This window comes from Barbus barbus (genome assembly GCF_936440315.1).
Source record: "Barbus barbus genome assembly, chromosome: 11".
NCBI lineage: Eukaryota > Metazoa > Chordata > Actinopteri > Cypriniformes > Cyprinidae > Barbus > Barbus barbus.
Window position 1 is genome coordinate 24,837,725 of NC_136739.1, and position 23,475 is coordinate 24,861,199.

The window sequence follows — 23,475 nt, forward strand, 5'->3', positions numbered from 1 at the left end:
CAGTCATTAAGCGCATACTTAAAGTCAACATGAAATCCAAATTTACTCCATTTAATACATGTTCCTGGTATTATTGTGCATAACTTTCTCAACTTTTGAACAACTTTCCTTTGTGGCTGATGTCATCTTGACCAAAATAATTTTAATCAGGGATGAGTATATTGTCACTATTAGGTTTTGTCTGATATTCCATATATAAAATTGTTTAATCTTTTTTTATTACAAATTACATTATTAAGTTATTACATTTATTATATTGCTTGAATTGGTTACACTTTATTTTAAGGTGTCCTTGTTACAGTGTAATTATACATTTAATTAATGAGTAATATTAATTAACTACTTTGTGGTTAGGGTTAGGATTAGGTTTTGGTGTAGGGTTAGTTGCAAGTATATAGCATAATTTATTGTTATTATAATAGTAAGTACATGAAACGTGTATAACAAGGACACCTTAAAATAGAGTGTTACTCTTGAATTTAGTGAATGTTGAATCCGTATTGGTCATGAAATAGCCTGTGAAACTGATATGGCAATAAACAACATTCAATTTATTTAACAGAATTATTTTAAATGAATACAATTTATATTTCTATTGGCCAATTATCAGTTATCGGCTAAGAGGAAAATAATTATTGACTTACTGGCACACACTTATTAGACATAATTTTACTATTTGTGCATCCCTATTATTATTTTACTAGTTATATAATGTTTCACACAAATATTTCACATTACAAAAGTAAAATTCATGTTGACTTTAAGCAGAAACTTTATATTGATGCAGTTTCATTTGCTTTAGATCTTCAGTTTCAGACAAACCTCTAAAATGTAATTCGGGATGTTCAGACTCTGGTTATGGCATAGCACCGCTGCAGTCACACTTTGTGTTTCTCGACATTATGTGTTTGTGTTGTGTGTGTCTAGGTCTTTTTTAGTACACATACTCCTATCTTGTTTTATTTCTCTCCACCTGACTTTTTTTTAGCTCCTTATTCTCTCTCTCTCTGGCTCTCTCTCTCTTTATCTCCTCCCTTCCCTTCTCAATTTTAGCATATTCTGATACACCTCCCTTTTTACTTTCTCTCTTTCACTTGTTCCTTTTTTCCTCCCTTACTTGCTCCACCCTTTCTAGCTTTCTTCCTTTTCCTCTCTGTCTCTTTGTCTCTGTTTCTTTGTCCAGATTTCCCTGCAGTTCTTTTCCTTGTGTCTATTTGTAGATGTAGGGGATGAGGAGGAAGCAGGTCCTCTCCGCCGCTTCCAAAATTCTCGCGAGAGGTGCAAGTTCCTCGCCCCCTCCATCTCAGTGTCTGTGCCTGAGGATGACCCCTACCACTCTGACGAGGAATACTATGAGCACCCTTTATTCAGCCCAGAGTGGACGCGCTCTGGCTCTCGCCCCCCAGGGCAGGCCGCCGCGTTTAGACAGATTGAAGGTGAACCTCGCATGGTTCCTCTCTGACATTCTCTCCTCCCCTCCTCCTCCTTTTTCTCCCTCTTTCCTTCCACTTCTTTCTTTAGCTCAGCATCAACACCTCTCTCTCTCACTCTCGCTCTCTCTCTCTGGTCCGCCTCTTCCTGTCTTTTGTCTCTGTTGTGTCGTGCCCATCTGACTGAAGCGTGTCTTGTGGGGGTGGTATCTGTTTTTGTACCTTATTCATTGCAAGTCATTTAGATTTTGCGCAACTTTTGTGCTGTGCAGTAAAAAGGCAAGAGCGTTTGTGTTTTTAGGCAAAATCCCCGCTGCTATGGAGGAAAATCACTGACTCTGAAAATGAAATCCAAATGACTTGCACCATCAGCAGGACATTTGTGCATGCTGTGCACATTTTCTCCTTTGCCTGTTTGCCGTCTTCTTGTCTCTGCATCTGTCTGCCCGTATGTTAGCCTGTCTGTCCATTTGTGTTTTTGATTGTCGCTCATCAGGCCCATAATGTATTCATGCGTCTCAACAGGCCCCTCACATTTCTCCAACCTGCTGATGTACACATGCTGTAGATCACAGGAAGACTTTCAGCTCTTCACATGGTGGCCCACACACACACACAAGCATCTCTGACCTTATTGCATCAGTGAAGAAAGCTTAATCACTTTCAGCACCAAAACAACTTCTACACTGTGGGTTGTATTTCCAATTGAAGTAGGGTTGGTGATCAAGAACCATTTTTTTGGGTCTCTAAACTTCTTTATTGCTTAATTTTGGCTAAGCAATGAGCTTGCAACCTTAATTGAATTTGATGAGAATCACTAGACAATAATGAATCAGTGAAAAACTCTCATTTATATCCAATTGAAAATTAACGGAAAACTGTTAATGAGTTATTATAACTTGTGAATTAGTAATTATTGCTTGTGAAATTACTGACTAATCTGACAACATGTAGTTAAATCAGTGTTATTTTAGCATTATTGATAGAATATTATATTATTTTTTAATTAATTTTAGTTTTGTGACATGCTTTGGTCATTTTTTTTATATCTCCATTCAGGTTTAATTTATTTTACAAATTTTTTGTTTTATTTTATTTTATTTTACTTATACTTTTAGTTTTAAAAGTAGGTTGTGTTGTTTCCTTAAAAGTACTAAAATAATCCATTAATGGGATCATTAAGTGGAATTAGAATCATTAAATCCCTTAAAACGTTTGACAATGAGTTTGCTGCCAATTTGTTTGCTGCCTCCTCTCCCTTTTTCTCTCCCTCATACACTTTCTCTTCTCTCATCCCTCGTTCCACTGCAGCATCCTGCTGAGGTATGACCTGGTGTGGTCTCCATATCTAGCCTGGCTCCCAGCAGAGACTGTTCCTTATCTCTCTTTCGCTCTGTCTCCCTCTCTCTCTCTCTCTCTCTCTCTCTCGCTCTCTCTCTGAGAATGAACTACATCATAAGCTTTTTTCTGAGCAAGAATTCTGCATCCCCTGGTTTTTCATTCATACTGACATCTCAATAACTTCCTGACCGACATTATTATGTCGCTGTTTGTTTCGTTCAGTCTCGGTTAACAGAGACAATGCAGATGCACACAGCATTGTGTGCAAGTGTGTTGTATGCAAGTCATATTTTCATGTTCAAGAATAAAATTGAACAAATGAAGGAGCTGATATAGACTATTTGTCATAAACTTTTGAAATAAGCATTAATAATGTAACGGAGAGGTACATATTTGGAAATGAATAATCTGGTTCTTTAGAGTTTTAGAATTTTTCTTTTTTCAGCCTATAGGGAACAAACCGCCATTGCTTATTGTCTGAAAAACTGATTTAAGCAATATCACAGAAAGCAAGGTTGGTTTTTATTTTATTGGATGTAGGTAGCAGTTCTGAAACAAGTTTTATTTTAGCCACATTATGACCAGTATTTTGTTTCTTTTTGCTCTTCTAATGAAAATGATTACAAACAAAGTCAAAGTGAAATCAACCGATGCATGTCACAGAGCAAAACAGACAAGCAGAGTGATTAAAATTGATTGTTTTTTTGTCAAATACATTGCTAAAAATGGTTCTTTGTAATTGTGAGAAAAGAATCAGTTACATTTATTTTAATAATAAAATTCTAAAACAAGTACAGTATGTCCAGAATCAGATTTCCATTAGATGATAAAGTAGAACTATTGTGGAAGAGCAGCTTAAATGCTTTAATAAGAATCTTGTTTGATGTGCATGAGCATCTTCCTTATTCATCCATATCTACCACTACTTCATATACTCAAGGTCAGAGAAAATTCCACATATACATTTTGCAAAAGCCATAAACTGCATTGGATATGTCCTCATAACTGATAGAGCTGAAAGTGTCCCACCTTTTTATTCCCAAATAACCCAAGTCTGTGTTGTCTATAGTCTTGATGTTTCCACTTGTCTCCCTCTCTATGAAGAAGAGGAGACCATAGAGAGTCTCTCAGCTGCGGAGGAGGAAGAGGAGGAGACTTCAGAAGCCGCAGCAACAGCAGCAGCTCTAGAGGAAGAGGAGGATGAGGAGCAGTGGAGTGGGGAGGAGCCTGAGCAGGAACCCCCATCTGAGCTCCTAGAGCGGGCAGAGGTCATAGGCGAGGCCCAGACTCTGCCCGGCCTGCAATCTGAGGTTCACACACAGGCAGCTACTGCTGCCGACGAGGCCCCTAATGGGAGAGCTGAGGAGGCAGGGGGGCAAGAAAGCCCTGCAGAAGGTGTGTCCATCCTTCTCACAACCTGCATGTTTCTCTCTCCCATCACAAAAAAAGCAAAGGGAAAGCATCGTGAAAGCTTTCTGAGGGAATGTGGGTGGATGGCTCAAATCTCTCCTCTATCTGCTGATGCTGCAAGGCAACACAGGCTTGATGGTGACCTGCTTCTGTGGCCAGAGCTGTGTGTCTGTCTGTCAATGTCTTTCTACTTAAAACTTTTCCCAGGGCAGCTGCCATCTGCTAGCTATCTGATTAAGCTTTTTCTGAACTTTACTGCTTGTTTCTCTATTGATGCTACTGCTGCCAGGTCGACCGCTTCCATTAATTGTTATCCATTGCTCAGTTAATTTTTATTTGCCAGCTACATTGCCAGTTTGTGGGTGATGTTTGCTGCATGCTCCAACAAAACACCTGTGTTTTTACATGTGGGATTCTATGAGAATCCTCTGTTTTTGTGATATTGTGTTATGCTTCATTTTCAAAGGCTTTTGAAAAGCTATGCTTGTTGATTTAATTTAAATCGTTTCATTTTTTTTTCAAAGCATTGTCATTTCACATGGTTTACATAAGTGTGTTTTTTAAATTAATTTTATTATGCAAAATGCAGAACAATTTTGAATAATTAAAAACAAGCAATTATAGCCACACGTGTATGTGTAATATTTGGTTATATGAACATGAAAATCACTATGCATTTTCCATAATCTCTGAATATGTATTTGGCAGAAGTTTTTAGATCAGCTATTCCATCTTGCTGCTGGTGTAATGACATCAGTATTGTGTTCGGACCACTTCCTTGGATATTTCATCCTCATTTTATGGACCTCATCCACGCAACATGAAATGTTCTGGGTCTGCATGCTGGTCCTGTCATATCCATGCCATCACTCCATCACTGAATTGGTATGTGTGTCTCATCGGCTGCTGCTATTTGAAAGTGGAAGTTCATTTGACCAAGAGCTTTGCCTGTCTGTGTGGTAGTTGGCCTGGCAAACATATTGTACTTTGAATTATTAATAATACTATACAATGCAGACTACTTGAGATTTACTTTCAGCTGTGAAGATGGAGGCAGAGCGACCAGACAGTGAGAGGACAGATCCCATTGGCATGGACTTCACCGAATCTGTAATGCATCTAGATGATGAACTCCCATCTTACCAGAGCCTTGCCAGAGACACAGATATGCCAGATAGCCCCTTTGCTCGAACATGCCCCATGGAGGATTTTGATGTGTCTCCAAGTGACCAGGGTCATGCCAAAGTACCTTGCGAGCCTCCAGCTGAAAAGCCTGATGTTCAAAGTGGTGCTGTGAAACAGCCTTCAACCGAAACGTGTGAATCCAGCAATATCCATGAGGTCAAACCAGGGCAAATTGAAGACAAACAAATGGAAATAACAACAGAGGGGGACATGAAGGACAAATCTGGGATGTCTGCTTATTTTGAGACCACTACAATTAAGACAGATGCCTCCGTGTCTCAAGGAGAAGGGTATTATGAGCTGAGTACTAAATCAGAAGAACAGAAGGACTCTGTTTGTGACCTACCACTTCCTGAAAACAGTTACAGCACCTTTGCCCAAACACACTCTTTGGAAGTCCAACCAGATCTTCCGAAAAGTAGCGCAGACACACTACACACCGATTTACCTGTAGACGGAAGAGATGACTGCAGACTGTCTCCTGGAAAACTGGCACTAGATCAACGAAGTTACTCTTTAAATATCACCATTGGGGCAATGGATCATGGTGATGCCCAAGGACATCCAAGAAACTTCTCTCCGTTAGCCACTGATATCATGTCTCATACTAGTGGGAGCCTTGACGAATCTGCCGATTACCTTCCTGTCACCACTCCCTCAGTAGAGAAGCTCCCTCAGTTTCCACCACTGATCCTGGAGACATCTGCCTCTGCTACAACCCCATCATCTTCACCTCCCCAGGCAACAGTCACTGATGTTAAGACAAGTCCACAGTCAGAGTCTCCAGAATCCCCTGTCCAAGCTAAGAGCTGTTATAAGAACGGCACTGTCATGGCCCCAGACTTGCCTGAAATGCTGGACTTGGCAGGTACTCGATCAAGGTTGACATCTGACAACACAGACCCAGAGATTATGAGAAGGAAGTCCGTCCCAATGGACATGTCTTCTCTAGTAAGTGATTCTTTAGCACATTTGTTCAAAGGTGACCAGGGCCAGATGGCTGCAAAGAGAGAAATGCAGTTGGAGGAGCAAGGATATTGTGTCTTTAGTGAATACTCTGGTCCCATGCCGTCACCTGCGGATGTGCACAGTCCAATGGACTCATCTTCTCAAATCTTCAACACTGTGATATCAGAGGAGAAGGAAACTGGTCTTGTTGCATTTGGACAACAGGAATGTCCATCGACTGAAGATTTGAAACCAACAGAGGTTGTTACACCACAGGCAAAACCAGATGAAGAAAAGCCGAAGAATGTAGATTCCTTTGAAATTGAAAGTACACCTTTTGAAAAACCTCCTGTAGAGACTAAGCAAGAAGAGTCTGATGTTTTGAAGACTGAGCATTTGGAAGAAACTAAGAGCCCAACTTTACCTGATAATGAGAAAGGACAGTTAGAAAAACAAACTGAAATCTTTATCACACCGAAGGTGACGGTTACTCTTGAGGAAGCAAAGCCTGATCCTGATGCAGATTCCAAACTTGCAGCTGAAACCGAAGCTGAAATAGCTGACTATGAGAGGCAAATTCGTAAATTGGAGATGGAGGACCGACCTTTGAGTGTAGAGGAGGAACGGGAGCTCCAGGAACTCAGGGAGAAGGTGAAGAATAAACCAGACCTTGTGCATCAGGAAGCTTATGAAGAGGTAGATGCAGAGGATGTGTACCAGCTCACTGGAGCTGCAAAGGACAGAATTGCTCGGCCCATTAGACCATCCCCAGCATCTTCTGTAGAAAGTGCTACCGATGAGGAGAAAATGCATGTTAGTGACACTGAAAAACCTAGATCACCAGGTGAGAAAGAAGCTCTTAAAACAGATCCTAATAGATTATCTCCTGTTGGGTCATTTGAGAAATATTTTAGAGAGGAGAGACCTTCTGATCAGGAGGTAAAGCAGAAAGACTCAGAGCAGCCCCTCAAAGAGAAAGTTGCTGAGGAGAAACCTCAGCCAGCTCCTTCTAAGACAGACGAGGCTCCTCTTGACACCACAGTGACTCAAGAAGTAGAGGAAGAAGTGGAGCTTGCCGAGGAGCCTGATGAAGTCATGCCAGAACCAAAACCAGCTCCTAATGTGGAAGAGAAGCCGGTGGTAGATACAACTGAACCAGATAAGGTTGTGGTCGAAAAAGCGGAGGAAAAAGTGGTTGAGAAAGAAGAAGTGGAAGACGAGGAAGTCTTGGAAGGGGCCATAGCTTCAGAAGACACTGTTGAGCCTAGAGCTGCCATTGAGTCAGTGGTGACAGTGGAAGATGACTTTATTACAGTAGTGCAGACCATCGATGAAAGCGAAGTCTCAGTTCATAGTGTACGCTTCTCAGCTCCCCCTGAGGAGGAACATCCACAGCTTCTCCAAGAGGAGGAAGAGGAGGAGGAGGAGTCTGTGGAAATGGCACAGGAAGTAGAGATGGAGGCTCCTAGTTTGGAGGAAGCCGTAGATGTCCCAGAGCCTGTTGAGCCTCCTGTATGTCCAGCTAAAGAGATAGAAGTACCAGAGAGTGAGGCCCCAACCCAAAGCTACGAGGACTACAAAGATGAAACTACCATGGATGACTCCATCTTAGACAGCTCCTGGGTGGATACTCAAGGTGTGATATTAATATCTGTTTTGCATGAAATTTGCTCTGCAAATGACAGAAACTTTCAGAATTGTCTTGAAGTTAATTTGTTTCCTATATTTTTAGGTAACAGTTCTATATTAGTTGGCTTGCCAGTATACAGCAGTATAGAATTTTAAGTTTCTGTGAGGGCCATGTTGGATTTCAAGTAAATGCATGTTTACAGCCTGGTATAAGAGTAGCTTGCCTGTTTCACCTCATGTACTCTGTAGATGATGATAAGAGCATGGCCACAGAGAAAATTGAGCCTCTACCCAGTGTGATGAGCCCTGTCAAGAAACCACCCGTGGAGAAACCAGCAAAACAGAGGGCTAAAGGCGGCAGGAACAAAGGACGAATCACCACCCCTGAACGCAAACATGTTCGCAAAGAGTCGGTACCCACCCAGAAGGATGAGATGAAGAAGAAAAAAGGTTTTTGTTGCTGGAAGTGGCATTGTGTTTTGTTTTGTTTGTATAGTCTGTTTTTGTTTTTTTTCATTATGACATTTTCCCTTCACATTTTTCAACAAATTGAATGTTTAAATCTTAATGCTTATTTCCATTTTGGTTAGATGTCATGTATAAAATCTAAAACTTTGCATTAATTTAATTTTATTATTGTTTTTTGAGACAACAGAGTGGCCGATTTAACTAAACCTATGAAGTACATGTGATTTTACAGTAGTTGCACTATTCTGAATTTGAATTTAATTTCATAACATTCACTTTTTTCATTACATCTTTGTTAAAGTGAGTGTTTTAGTGAAACATCATTTGATCATTGATAAGGGGAGTGACTATATCTCCTATCTTCCCGAGTTGCATTGCTGTTGTGCATGTCCTTGATTCTGTGTCTCCCTCTTGTAGCTGTGATTAAGAAGGCTGAGCTCACAAAAAAATCTGATATTCAGACGTGCTCTCCTTCCCGGAAGAGTGTTTTAAAGGCAACCGTAAGGCACCCTAGACCTACCCAACATCACCCGTGTGTTAAGCGGAAACCCACAGGTGATCTCTGTCACAAGCTGTTTGCAATGTGGCTGGCAAACATGGGCATTAGCATGTTGTTTAAGAGTGATGCTTGTCTATTTGATTTGTTTTTCTTTTTATGTATTTTACATAGCAAATTGTATAAGTTACGCAAGTTGTATGTTCATACAGTGTTTGTAATGAGGCTCACTGGAGTTTCATTCAATTGTTTTGCTTATAATGTTTTCATTTTACTATAGCTTGACCTTTCTCTTTGTTGTTTGCATGTGTTCTCTCAGGTTCTGCGCTTATTCACACAGTTTTCTTTTCAACGCGACACTGCTTATTGAATATTGTGATGATGTGGTGCATCCAATCACTTTGTGCGTGTGTGTTTGTCTGTGGGTTAATTTTAAACGATGTCCTTTTGACTTAAATGTGTTAGACAATTTATGAGGTGCAGCATAGAGTTATCACTATTTCTTCTGCTTTTGTAACATTTCTATTCTGTTATATACAACATTCAGGAACCAATTGCACTGGTTGCCAGGCAACTGGTGGTTTGAGTGAGTTCTGGGCGCTCAGTTAAGAGAATTCTGGAGGAAAGGAACTCACTGTACCACGGTTAGATTTCTGGGAACTGTGCTTGAATTTATGTTGGACATCTGATACATTGCTGCAATGCCCCAGTTAGACTTTACTGAATAGCCTTTTATGTAATACAGTTCATTTTCAATTTCTCTGTTATTCTGTGCCAAGTAGTTTCAGAGCAGAGCTTTCCGGTAGCTACAAAATATTTAGCTGTGGGTAATGGTCAGTTTAATTTTTGATCCTAAATAGCCCAATTAGAAGTACCTTGGCTTGAGCATTAAAAAAAATATCCGGATGGTGGTTAAGTTTTAAAAACATAAGTGAATCAAACATCCCAGTTTAATATTCAGGGACAACTACAAGCAAGCCATTTGTATGTTGATTTGCTTGAAAGTTAAACACTGTGGTTCTGTGGCACTTTCAGAACATTTACTTTGTTAGTTGGAACATCTGACCAGCTCACTTAGCAACATTAACTCAACATAACTCCTGTTTGAGGCAGGACTATCTGTTTGACAGGTCATACCTGTCACATTGCACACTTCAGTTTTACAAAATAAGTGTAAAATAAGTATAGAAAAAGCATTTTTTAAAGAAGAATCTGACTATATGTCAAGCACGTGGCTGCTTTTTTATACAAAATTGCATTTGCTGTGTATTTGCGTGATTTGTATTTGTATTATGTTCAGTTTGTTTTATTTTCATTGGAGAGCCTATAACTCAGTGGTCATGGTCATGGTCACAGTATGTATTTCTTCTCTTTATCATCCTCAGCCTCTCTTTTTCTCTTTCTCTTTGCAGTGTCTGCAGATGGTCGACTGCCCTTCAGTGTGGCCAGGCACTCCAGAGACAGAGCATCTGTAAGCAACCCATTAGATTTCAATCATATACAAATATTATGATCCCAATTAAAATAGGTTGTCAATAGATAGTCCAGTCTATATGCTAGAGATCGGCTCAAATACTCAGAAATAACACAATTATTAATAATGAAAGACACAAACTGTGGCTTGGCGATTTTGGTGTAATTTTTAAAAATCAACTTCAGAACATTTTACACAGATGTTCAACTACACTCAAACATACCAAAGGTCCTCTTTTTCATTTTGTCATTTGTTATGCCATATTTTTTGTGGTACCAGTGATGAATTGAAATGAATTCAATATACAGCTTCTTTGCACCTCAGATGTCTCCCTGGTTTCCACTCTTTGTATTGCCTGCTCATTCCATCTCATATCTGCTTTGTGTTTGTTTTTCAAGTTTGCATGACCGTTTTGCATCATTTCCTTTAACCTCAAAGTGAGACATAGTGCCCCCTCAAGCAGTTTAGTGATCCATGTACTAATACTCATTTAGGGAAACTAGACATTTTCTTCTTTTTGTGCTTGTTTATTTTTAATTCCTGAGTGGTTATTCATTCTGGTAAATGCCCTTGTATCCCCAAATGTGTGGTCAGATGTTGCTCATTTCGTTTGGTTAAACATGCTGTCATGCTGATTTCATATCATTTTCTGCTCATGTTTTTGGTTTCATTTTCACTGTGCATGAATGGCTCATCTGTCCGTGTTCCTCTCATCATAGACCTCCAATCCCACAACACTAACAAAGATCCCCACTTCTAAAATTCGGGCAGAGGCTTTGCTGCCAGCCCGGCCGAACTCGGCCAGCTCCTACAATAAAAGGAGCCCGTTTGTGGAGGCAGATCTTTATGAGCCCCGCCCTTCCTCAGCGGGCCCACAAGTATTGCTAAATTCATATGCTCTAAAGGTAAGCAGGGAGCGAGATGTTTCAAAAAACGATTTGCTTCTGCACATTACAAACTAATCTAGAACTTTCCAAAGAGCAAGCCGTCCTAAAATTTGTTAAGCTAATAGTGAAAATTAATGATGTTTTTGCAAATTTGCATGACTTCTGTGGAATACAAAAGGAAAAAAAGAATTGTTATGAATTATAAAGCGGTATATTCCATAAGATTTTGTTAATTGGAAGAAATAATGCTAAATTCCAAATAATGACATGAGGGGGAGTACATTTTAATTTGCGGGTGAACAATCCCATTAAGTTCACCATGATTCTAACAGGATTACTGACTTTGTTCTCAGGATGGTGGTTCTCGGAGCCCAGAGAAAAGGTCGTCCCTTCCACGGCCAGCATCCATACTAACTCGCCGCCCACACATGGCTGATCATGAGGAGAGCTCTACTTCCATTACCAGCTCTGGGTCCACAGCACCACGCAGGCCCACATGTAAGAGGCATTCTCATGCACCTGTAAAATCTCTCTATTTTTTTGTATTGATATTTATTGTGCCTTAAGAATCTGAAGTGTTTCCTTAAAGCTTTTTGGACATATTTGGATCTATTTTAAGACACTTTCATGCTCTGCTTCCATATCTACGGACTTTCTTTAACTCATACTCACTATATACTCACCCCCTCTCTTCCCCTGCTCCTGTAGCGTTCCGTACTGAAGTCAAAGCAGAGCACAGGACAGGCAGGTCTCATAGCATGACAGGTATAGAGTATCAGTCCCTAATGTTTCACCCCGTTTGTTTTCGGTCTTTCATACCTGCTGTCCTGTGCAGGGATACAGTCACCATAAACATACAGTGCTATTAAAAGTTATTCATCTTCAATGCACATTTAGATACAGCGTTGAAACCACAATGTTCCACTCATGTAACTAACTAATTCAAAAAGGGTGAATAATTTTCATAGGCATTGTTATACATAAGGATTTTTTCCCCACTTTTTGTCTACACCTTGCCTTTTCCATTATGCATGTGAGTATAAACACTGTTATACAATATGTATGTGTGCCATTCAAGTCCATCAAAAATGTGTGTATACATCATCATCTACAGTGGGGACCAAAAGTCTGAAAAAACTGCAAAAAGTTAATTCTTAATGAGCTTCTAACAAGTCTTCTTTCACTTGTTTTCCAGTAAAAAGATCTAAAAATCTTTAAAACAATATACACTTGCTTGAAAAGCAATAAGCGATATTATGCTTTTTTTATACAAAGCAAGTGAAAAAATCTGGAGTAAGACCAAATTTTAAATATAATATTTGGATTTTTTAATATTAAATATAATATTTATTTAAAAATGTGTAGTCTCTGGGTATTTGAAAGAAGCCTCTTATGCTCATCAGGTCCACATGTATTTGATATAAAATACAATAAAAACTGTAATATTGGGAAATATTATTACCATTTAAAGTAACTATTTTCTATTTGAATGTATTTTAAAATATCATATGATCCTTGAGAAATCATTCTAATATGCTGATTTGGTGCCCAACAAACATTTGTTATTCTTAATCATGAAACCAGCTGTGCTTTGGTAACTTAATAAATGTCTTTACTGTCAATTTCGATCAATTTCATGGATCCTTGCTGAATAAAAAAAAAAAAATCGTACAGTATATCAATGTATATTTAAAAAAACACTTTCTGAAAATAAGTCTCAGTATCTAATGCAGTGTTGCGGTTTTCTTCTCTTAAATTGTAATGCTTGTAATAAAACTTTAAATAAATAAAAAGTATGAAATTAGAAAAAAGCAAAACAGGAGCATTTTCACTAATGGACTCCACTGTATATTTAATATTTTATGTATTTTAAGTCATCTTCACATTTGTTTGCTGATGTTGCACTTCTTAATTCCTAGCTTTTAAACTGATCATTTGTGTTTCCACTGAAGGCATAGAGACTGCTCGGTCCCGTTCAGCCCGCAGTGGTACCTCCACACCCCGAACACCTGGGTCCACAGCCATCACCCCTGGAACCCCTCCCAGCTACTCCTGCCGTACTCCGGGCACCCCCCACACTCCGGGCACCCCCAAATCTCTCAGCCTGCTGTCCCAGGAAAAGAAAGTGGCCATCATCCGAACACCTCCAAAATCCCCGGCGACTACACCCAAACAGCTGCGCGTCATTAATCAGCCACTGCCTGACCTCAAGAACATCAAATCCAAGATTGGTTCTATTGACAACATCAAGTACCAGCCCAAGGGGGGCCAGGCAAGTCCAAATGCTCACAATTCATCCTGATTTCACCTCAGCTGATGCTAATAGCCAACAATCCACTCTCTTTTCCCCTCCCCATCTGTCTTTCTTGCTGGTGTTCTGCTCCTTCAGGGACAATTCTGTCCCCTGTGGGCACACTGTCCTTTCAAGTGTGCTTTACTGTGTCTCGCACTCATCACTATTGCCTTGTGTCCGCATGTATCAGTTCACTGTGTGCATACTAATGGCTGCACATAATAGCTGTTGGGCCAGTTCACTCGCCTTAGATTGACTTGTTCCATGCCTGACTAGAAGGTAATATAGTCTTATGACATGGCATTTATTCTCATAACAAGGATCAAAACTTGCTCCAAAACTTTACCTCCTATGATGTATTCATTTAAATATCTAAAATACAAACATTTGATTGAACATTCTTTACATAAAATATTTCATTTGATTTTCTCATTATTTTTTTTATCACTAATGTTACCTGTCATCAGACCATAGCTATTTATTTCTTATAAATTAATATTAGTGCTTTCAGTAAATAATAATAATAATAAAAACATTATATGGCAGGTAGATTCAATTAATTACATATTTTTAAACACATTTTTTTAAGTCATTAATTGTTAAATTGACAGTCTTAATTAGAATGTACATTAAAGTTATACAGTCATGATATATAGTAAATGTATCATATGCTTTTAATTTTATGTTACATTATTAATGTTTTTTTTCATTCATGTATAAACTAACATTCAAAAGTTTGGGTCAGAAGATTTAAAAAAAATTAATTAATACTTTTATCAAGGATGCATTGATGTGTGTATATATATATATATATATATATATATATATATACTGTATATATATATTAGGGTTGTCAATCGATTAAAATATTTAATCACGATTAATCGCATGATTGTCATGAGTTAACTTGCGATTAATCACAACATAAATGTACCTTAAATTAATACTTTTCATGTTTTTAATACTCTAATCAACATGGTCATGGATAAATATGGATGCTTTATGCAATTTATGTTTATTATTAGTGAAACCATACTCAACATAGAGCATCAAGACTAGACATATTTCAAAGATCATAGACGTTTTTCAAAGAACTTGCTCTTGTCTATTAGACACATGAAAAGAGAAATACCAAGTTCCCATTACTTCTATTTTTTTGCACTGAGCAATTCACTTACACCTGTTTACATTTTCGCAGGACAGGGCAGCTCACTTCTTCTGAACATGCAAAATGTACATTTATTATTTATTATTACATTTGTTTGCCTCTCTGTGTCCACATAGGCCTACTGTATTTTGATGCAGCTAAATTCTCAAAACTGTTTTCATTGATATATTCTACTGTTTCTGTTGTCAGACAATGGAATGAATATGAAATAGCCAGCTCTCCCTTCCAAAATGTTAATCTGCACAAAAATCCTGATTTATAATCCAGCCATCGTCTGATAAAATCAAATAGGCTATACATAAAATAAAGACAATAGCTGTGCTGTGATTTCGGCTGTACTTGCATGTTAAATTAGAGAAGCATAGAGCATGAACATAATATCTGTTTTTAACTAAAAGCGCTGTTTCTCAGCCGCTCGCTGAACAGAGCAGACGCGGAGAGAGAGAGAGAGAGAGAGAGAAAGAGGTGTGTGCACAGCAGGAAAGAGTGACGTCGAGCAGTACCGGCGAGTATCAGAAACTAAATAAGGTTTGGGCAAACCCTATAAAGATTGGTCGCTAGGCGCTTTAAAAAAAAAATTAAATAAATAAAGTTGCTAAAGTGGTCCATTTTTCCCTCTAGCCCACGGGTCAAACAGAAAATGCGCGCTGTGTTAATCGTGCGTTAACGCAATTAGTGCCGTTAAAATGAATTTGAATTTAACAGCCCTAATATATACAGTATCTCACAGAAGTGAGTACATATGTACAACAGTATAAATTGTATAACAGTGTAAATTTGCTGTCCCCTCAAAATAACTCAACACACAGCCATTAATGTCTAAACCGCTGGCCACAAAAGTGAGTACAACCCTAAGTGAAAATGTCCAAATTGGGCCCAAAGTGTCAATATTTTGTGTGGCCACCATTATTTTCCAGCACTGCCTTAACCCTCTTGGGCATGGAGTTCACCAGAGCTTCACAGGTTGCCACTGGAGTCCTCTTCCACTCCTCCATGACGACATCACGGAGCTGGTGGATGTTAGAGATATTGCGCTCCTCCACCTTCCATTTGAGGATGCCCCACAGATGCTCAATAGGGTTTAGGTCTGGAGGCATGCTTGGCCAGTCCATCACCTTTACCCTCAGCTTCTTTAGCAAGGCAGTGGTCGTCTTGGAGGTGTGTTTGGGGTCGTTATCATGTTGGAATACTGCCCTGCGGCCCAGTCTCTGCTTCAGTATGTCACAGTACATGTTGGCATTCATGGTTCCCTCAATGAACTGTAGCTCCCCAGTGCCGACAGCACTCATGCAGCCCCAGCCCATGACACTCCCACCACCATGATTGACTGTAGGCAAGACACAATTTGGGCATTTTTGGGCCCAATTTGGACATTTTCACTTAGGGGTGTACTCACTTTTGTGGCCAGCGGTTTAGACTTTAATGGCTGTGTGTTGAGTTATTTTGAGGGGACAGCTAATTTACACTGTTATACAAGTTGTACACTCACTACTTTACATTGTAGCAAAGTGTTATTTCTTCAGTGTTGTCACATGAAAAGATATAATAAAATATTTAAAAAATGTGAGGGGTGAACTCACTTCTGTGAGATACTGTATATATATGAAATAAATTCAGCTTTGGTATGAAAAATAGACTTTTTCAAAAAGAGTAAATCATATTGACCCCAAACTTTTGAATGGTAGTTCAAATATGAATTTAAATTTAAATATATACATTTTAATACTATCAAATGGCATTAAGTTTTGCCTAAGTACTGAAAAATAAAGTAATGTGATATTTGTGTGACAGTGTTTAGTATTTTGCTTCCCTTAGGGAAATGCTTGATAGACTAGCCCATTACAGAACTATGTTTTGGAATTCTATAGTATAGGATTTTATAGTAGGTTGTAGAGCAAATCGATTGCATTCTGGGATTGCGGAAACTTCAAAATTATACACACATAAATGCACATACAGATATGCACCAGGGTGGTTTGTTTTCCGGGTTGAACAGAGTTCAGCTGGGACGATGGTGACAGGCTTGGGATGTAAACATCCCTTGTGATTTTAGGGCATTTCATGCAAGCTTACAGTAATGACCAGAGTGTAGACTGCGTGTTGGAGTGACATGGCTTGTGGCAGAGTGCAGCAGTGCAGAGAAAAGGATTTCATCAGCCAGAGGAATGGGAGATTGTGAGGTTACTGGGGTGAGAAACTATGAGGAAGGACATTAACAGACATTGCAGTAATTTGTTTGTTTGTGGAGTTAGAGACAGTGTGTAAGATTTCAAGGAAAAATGTTGGACAGAACTGGATTTTTTCTATCATGAAATGATTGTATTGGGGAAAATCTATACATATTATTAGAATTTATATGTTTTTAAAAAATGTTTTATATATTATTTTTAAAAATAATTTATTTGATAAAATTTATATTGAGGGTGTATTATTATTTTTTTTCATCAATATATATATATATATATTTCTAAATATACTAAACAGTTATGTTTTCTTAATACAGTGTACAAGACTTTGATTTCATGTTGAATTTAAAAGTACATATGTAAAAGTTAATTTTATTCTAAATGAATTCTAAAGGCCAATCAATTCTAAAGGTCAGAGAGTGAATAGATAATGTTATTAATGTTAATAATGTTTTTTTATCTATTTGATATTTTAGACTTCTTTGTCAAAAAACAAACAAAAAATCTACAAAAATTTAGATTGTGACCCCTTGTAAGCAATGACTAAAAGCGATGAATAGCAACCGTTCAATCATCATCACTTTTTAAGTTTGTCACTAGTTTGTCAACGAGTCCTGTAGACTGATGAATGATCTAGTGAAAATGGCATTGGAGTTCATTTCAGGGCACTCAGGACACCCCGAGGAGCGGCGTGTTGTATAACCTTTGTCATGGCCTGAATCTGTCTGGGCCCAAATGCTCCCTCACCCCTGGATGACAGTGGGTGTCTCCCCAGCATATTCACTCATGGAACAGGTCTAAGAGACAGTGACATGAGCCACAATCTCTCAGGGTTGAGTGACCGGGCATGTGGCGGCCACTGCCAGTCTGTGTTTGCCCAAGGGTGAGACTGGGTAAGAGTGCTGTGCCTGTCTGTGCCTTAATGGCATAATATGTCTACTGAGGGCCACTGAAGCGGACAGGGACAGTCTGAAAACTCGGAAGGCATGTGTATGTTTAATGTCAGAACCTTTTATTAGATTAATATTCTAAAATATCTAAAAGCTGCATCAACTCTAGAGCTGTGTTAAGTGGATATTTGCATATGCTCTCTTTCAAACAAATCTGAAATCTTTTTACTTTAAATGTATACTTTACAGATAAAATTACTAACAATGTGTACTTTATCATTTAATATATCATTTAATATTTATATTATATTTTAATATAATATAATGATGATACTTATTTCATAAACATATACCATTTTGACTTTACTGTTGAGATCATATGATCGTCTTTTAAATTTAATATATAAGACTTAAGAAATTATTTATCAGAATTCAGTTTAAAACCAGAAAAATAAAGTAAAAAAGAGTCTTGATGAGCATTGTGGTTAAAATAGAATTAAAAATTTATTTTATTTGATCTTTTATGATTTTTTATTTAATTTTATTTATTTTATTATTATATTACTGGTCATAATTTACACGCTATATTATTTTAAAATGTAAAGAGAAAAAAGTTACTATTTCTAAACTATTTATTCTAAACCAATTAGTCCTGCAGAGTAACATTCCCTTTGAGATTGTACCATATGAAGTCCATGAAGCCCACTTGAATTGATGTGTTTTTGTTTTTTACAGTTTTCAAAATTTTGTTTTTCATGACTATATTTCACTTCCAACTTTCCAACCCCAAAAATTAAATGAGCCATTTTTGCAGCTTAGTTTCAATAAATGCTTTGAACTTCGGTGGAAGTTTTGAGTTCTGAATGTTGCTGTAGGTGTTCATGTTCATGGATTCCTCATCATATGACACATTTAACATAATCTCTGTGTGTGTGTGTGTGTGTGATCACTCAGAGTTGAACCTACCACATTTGACTATGTCATAGCTTGAAGAGTGTATGTAGAGTTGAGAACTTTCATGACTCGTGTTGGCTCCAGCTGGCTCCAGTGCAGCTGTTTCTCTCCCTGAAGGGTCATCATCTGTGCTTTGATCTCCATCAGCCCTTCTGCGTCAATGTGCACCTCATTCAGGTTTGCAGTCTCTCTGTAGACTGATATGTGTGTAAGAGTGTGTGTTCAAGAGATTTCAGCAACATTGACTACAGTTGTTCACTTTGACCTGCTTTCTGGATCAGCCCGGGTCCAAATCCCTATTCCCTAATAAATTAACACTGTGTTTGAAAACAGCTGAGGCCAGTTAAAAGCATGCTACTACAGCAGCTTGGTATATATATATGTATATGTATGTATTATTATTATTTTTTATTTGTTTTAAAGGCACATATTATTATCTTTTAGTTTTATTATGTAATAGTTAGTTTGTTTTGACTGATCTTGATTATGAAAAAAGTTATTATAGTTTTTTTGTCACCAATTAGTGAGACTTGCAGAGTGACTCACAAAATCCATATTTAATAGTTCGATCTCTTGGGGATTCTTGAAAATGTTGCTAATCAGGACCCCGACAAGAAGTCAAGCTGACATTTGCAGGCGTTAGGACGAGGGGGAGTTTTACATGCTACAGTTAATTAAATTTGCAATGTTTATCTGGAATTATCTCCGTGTTCATCTATTCAGCCCTTCAGTGTGATGCTTCCACTAAATGGAAAAACTTTCAGCATTAATTAGCATAAAATAAGTGAAATCTTTTCTTATTTGTGTTGATGCGGCATATGGGGGTCTAACTGTTGGAAAGAGTGTCAACAATAAGTACAGCGGCAGTTTAACCCTTAAGGGATGTTCATGCTGACAGTGATTAAATCACAACATCTCTGCACTTTTGGTTGCTGGTAGGCAGACATTCCTCTCCACTGCGGATTGGTAGTCGCCGCATTGTGTTGCATAAAGTTGACCTCTGCCCAACTCTGCTGCTTCGTCAGTGCTTCACTTTTATCGACTGGGTATTGCCTGGTTGATTTTTGGCTGCAGGTGCTGTGAGCTCATTGACACATGGATCAGGTTATAGGTTGTCATCTAACCGCCTACTGATCTGTCTCACCAATGCACGGCTAGCAGCTGTCTGTATGTGCATGTGCATGAATGTGTGTGTGTTTCCATCTTCATTAAAAGAGCCACGTATCTTTGTATTTTTCTAGATTCAAATTTTAAACAAGAAGCTGGACTTCAGTCATGTACAGTCAAAGTGCGGATCCAAGGATAATCTGAAGCATTCGCCCCAAGGAGGCAATGTATGTACTGCTCCCTCTCTCCCTATGTCTGTCTCTCCTTCTTTTCCAAAGCCAGTAGACCTCCATGGTTTTTGACCCTTTGCTTCCTTTCTGGACCCGAGGGTCCTAGATTTCCAACTTAGAAATATTCCGGACACATTTCTGCTGCACTGGATGCTCAATGCTACAGATAGGACAAAATGCCTACCATGGCAGAATCAAACATAATATAGATGCAGACTGTCTTTAATGCACACACACATCAGATTTAATATGGAAAACCTGTATATGGGCTAATACACAAAACTGAAGTCCCTTCTTGTTCATGTGAAAATATATACATGCCATGTATATATTTGTAGACTGTAATGCAGGTGTTTGATGTTGACCTGTCAACACTTGTTTGTCAACTGTATGGAAGTCATATAAAAATAAGGCAACACATCATCAACCCTTCTTTTCAATTTATATATGTACAATTTTGCTCAAGAGACCGTATCACGGAGAGCTGCAGCAACCTTCGTGGCTTCTCACTCTTGCTTTCTTTAGGTTTCAAGGTCTCCTGTATTATATTTACTTTTTGGGTTTTGTTCCAAAACCTAGTGAGCTGCCTTGCTGTCTGCTGCCAACATAGACAACATCCTAACTAAAATGGAACCTAATAACTGTATGTCTGTTATGTAGTCTACAGTTTAAAAGTTTGGGGTTGGTGAGATTATTTAATATTTTGAAAGAAGTAAGGCTGTATTCATTTAATCACAAAATGTCATACAAAGGGTAATATTGTGAAGTGTTATTACAATTTAAAATAGCTGTTCTCTATTTAAATATATTTTAACATGTAATTTATTCCTGTGATGGAAAAGCTGAATTTTCAGCAGCCATTACTCCAGTCTTCAGTGTCATAATATTTAGTTTTGAATTAGATTGAAGTATTTTAGTAATACATTTCGACATTGATTAATATTAATAATAGACATTTCTCTCACTTGTCTGACATCCAGATTTTTTTTTTTCTCTACTAAGCATGTTGTGGTTCATTTATGGGATTGGTTTCACAGCAAAGGAGAAATACAATGCTGCCTCATAATTTGACCAAGGCAGTAGTATAATTATGCCTAAAAAATCCCAAAGGGCTGTGATGTTACATAGTCAGCTCACAAGGTTTTGGGACAGAGTGATAGTCTCGCCGTTGTTTCTGATTGTGCATATTGCCAGCAGAAATGTCTTGACTGGCGTTTTCTAAATGTCAGAGCTGGTATGTGCTGAGTCATGTCTGTACTTCAGTCAGATTTGCTTTTTCTTCCCCTCGCAGCAGCAGTCAGTCACTGTGAGTGACTATTACAAGAAAGCTATAATGAGCACACTGTGTAAAGCAGGACGCTAGCAACGCCAAGGTCATGGGTTTGGTTTCCAGAAAACATTACTTATGCTGTCTGTTTAGTTTAGGTTAAGTGGCCTAGATCACTTATCCTAGGCCTAGGACTCCTATCTATATTTATCAAGGTCCTGAGCAAGAACAATGATTTAATATTCTGAAATAACTGAAATTTGACTTTGTTTTTGTCCAGATACACCGGAATCTACCCACTGCAATGTTAACTTTGCCATGAATTTCTAAACAGCTGAATGTCTGTCATTTGATTCAGTGATCTGATGATGTATTTGTGCTATTCGTTGCAGTTGTTGGTTATCTTAATGTTGTGGCATCTTCAGCATATGGATCAGTTCTGCTTGGTTTGCAGCTCAGCTAACCATTTTTATGTGTTTGGCTGTGGAGTAGTTCGCGTGTGACTTTTTAACTGTTCAAATCATCAATTATTGCTCAGTACTTTTTAGGCAAAGCTTTTTATTTATTTATTGCAGCATCATATGAAGAAGAACTGGGCAACTCCTTGCGTTTAATATCCAGTCTATGTTTTATATTTTGTTCTCAATTTATGGTGTTTCTCACAGGTTCAAATTCAGTCTAAGAAGATTGATCTTAGTCATGTGACCTCCAAGTGTGGATCATTGGACAACATTCGCCACAGGCCAGGTGAGCATGCTAAGGAGTTCTAGACATTTTAACCGCAGATTGGAAAATTGCGGTGTCATGCAGGTAGCTTTTAAAGCATGGAAAACCCGAGCTAGATTATTGGATGATATAACAGTGCCATCTTGAGGTTAGGTTTTTAATGTCACCCTTTGCCAAACCCATTTCGAATGATTTCAAGTAGGGGTGGCTGCAGTCCACAAGATCCATGGGGTGTGGTTGGACCCACATCTAAGGGGATCCAACCACTGGTAGGTTTAGGGGTGGAGACGGGGTGGGTTTAGAGATCAGGGCGTGGAGATGGGTAGGTTTAGGTATATGTAAGGTGGGAAAAGTTGGATCTGGATCCAACCACGCCCCCTGGATCTTATGAGCTGTTGTTTTTTCTGAAGTTCTGAAGTTTTTTTTTTTTTTTAGGCAAATTTATAAAGGGTGAAATTTTCTGCAGAAATGAACAGCTAACAGTGATTAAAACAGCATCATGATTTAAATTTCAAATAATTTTTGCTATTGTATTTCGAAGAACATACTGTACAGATTTGATATACTTTCATGTTTTATATGAATTTTGGAAAATATACACTGCTGTTCAAAATTTTGGAGTCAGTAAAGAAATAAAGTATGCATTTAATTGATTAAAAGCATTATATTGGTGCCTTTTGCATTTATAAAACGGATTCAGAATTTATTTATATTTTAAATATGTTATTTGGAACGTTCTATCCAAAGAACAAAGAAATGTATCATATTTTCCCAAAAAGATATTAAGCAACATATCTTAAAGTTATCAAAGTTTTTAACATTGATAATAATAAGAAATGTTTCTTGAGCAACAAATGATTTCTGAAGGATCACGTGACACTGAAGACTGGATTAATAGCTGCTAATAATTCAGTTTTGCCATAACAGGAATAGATTACATAAAAAATATAGTAAGATAGAAAACAGTTACTTTAAATTGTAATAATATTTCGCAATCTTTTTCTGTTTTAACTGTACCTTTTATCAAATAAATGCAGTCTTGTTGAACATTAAAGACTTTTTTCAAAAAGATAAAAAAATAAACATTTAAAACTGTAGTGTAGATCTTTACCTTCATAAAAAAGTCAAGTTGTTTTGTTTCTTTAAGATTGCACCAGGAGAGAAATGAAAAATTGATTAAATGACTCTGCTATGACTCTGGCTGTGTCTCAGGCGGTGGTCATGTGCGCATTGAGAGTGTGAAGCTGGACTTCAGAGAAAAAGCCCATGCAAAGGTGCACTCCCTGGACAATGCCCACCATATGCCTGGAGGAGGACATGTACAGGTGAGTGCACAAAAGCGCACGTCCTTACCCATCCCACATAAGTGACCATTACCGACTTCCT

The 23,475-nt window shown here is 38.1% G+C and overlaps 1 protein-coding gene across 1 annotated transcript in view; it reads left to right on the forward strand.

Moving 5' to 3' along the window:
* LOC306876883 (microtubule-associated protein 2-like) overlaps window positions 1-23,475 on the forward strand; it is a gene marked incomplete at its 5' end in the record, with an annotated part of 39,757 nt that overhangs the window by 14,590 nt on the left and 1,692 nt on the right. Inside the window, 13 exons of the mRNA XM_079428325.1 lie at window positions 1,221-1,436; window positions 3,876-4,166; window positions 5,221-7,950; window positions 8,193-8,393; window positions 8,829-8,966; window positions 10,320-10,378; window positions 11,101-11,286; window positions 11,622-11,766; window positions 11,977-12,033; window positions 13,221-13,540; window positions 20,001-20,093; window positions 22,029-22,110; window positions 23,302-23,414. Coding sequence (XP_079284451.1) covers window positions 1,221-1,436; window positions 3,876-4,166; window positions 5,221-7,950; window positions 8,193-8,393; window positions 8,829-8,966; window positions 10,320-10,378; window positions 11,101-11,286; window positions 11,622-11,766; window positions 11,977-12,033; window positions 13,221-13,540; window positions 20,001-20,093; window positions 22,029-22,110; window positions 23,302-23,414 — 4,631 coding nt within the window. The remainder of the gene's footprint in view (window positions 1-1,220; window positions 1,437-3,875; window positions 4,167-5,220; window positions 7,951-8,192; window positions 8,394-8,828; window positions 8,967-10,319; window positions 10,379-11,100; window positions 11,287-11,621; window positions 11,767-11,976; window positions 12,034-13,220; window positions 13,541-20,000; window positions 20,094-22,028; window positions 22,111-23,301; window positions 23,415-23,475) is intronic.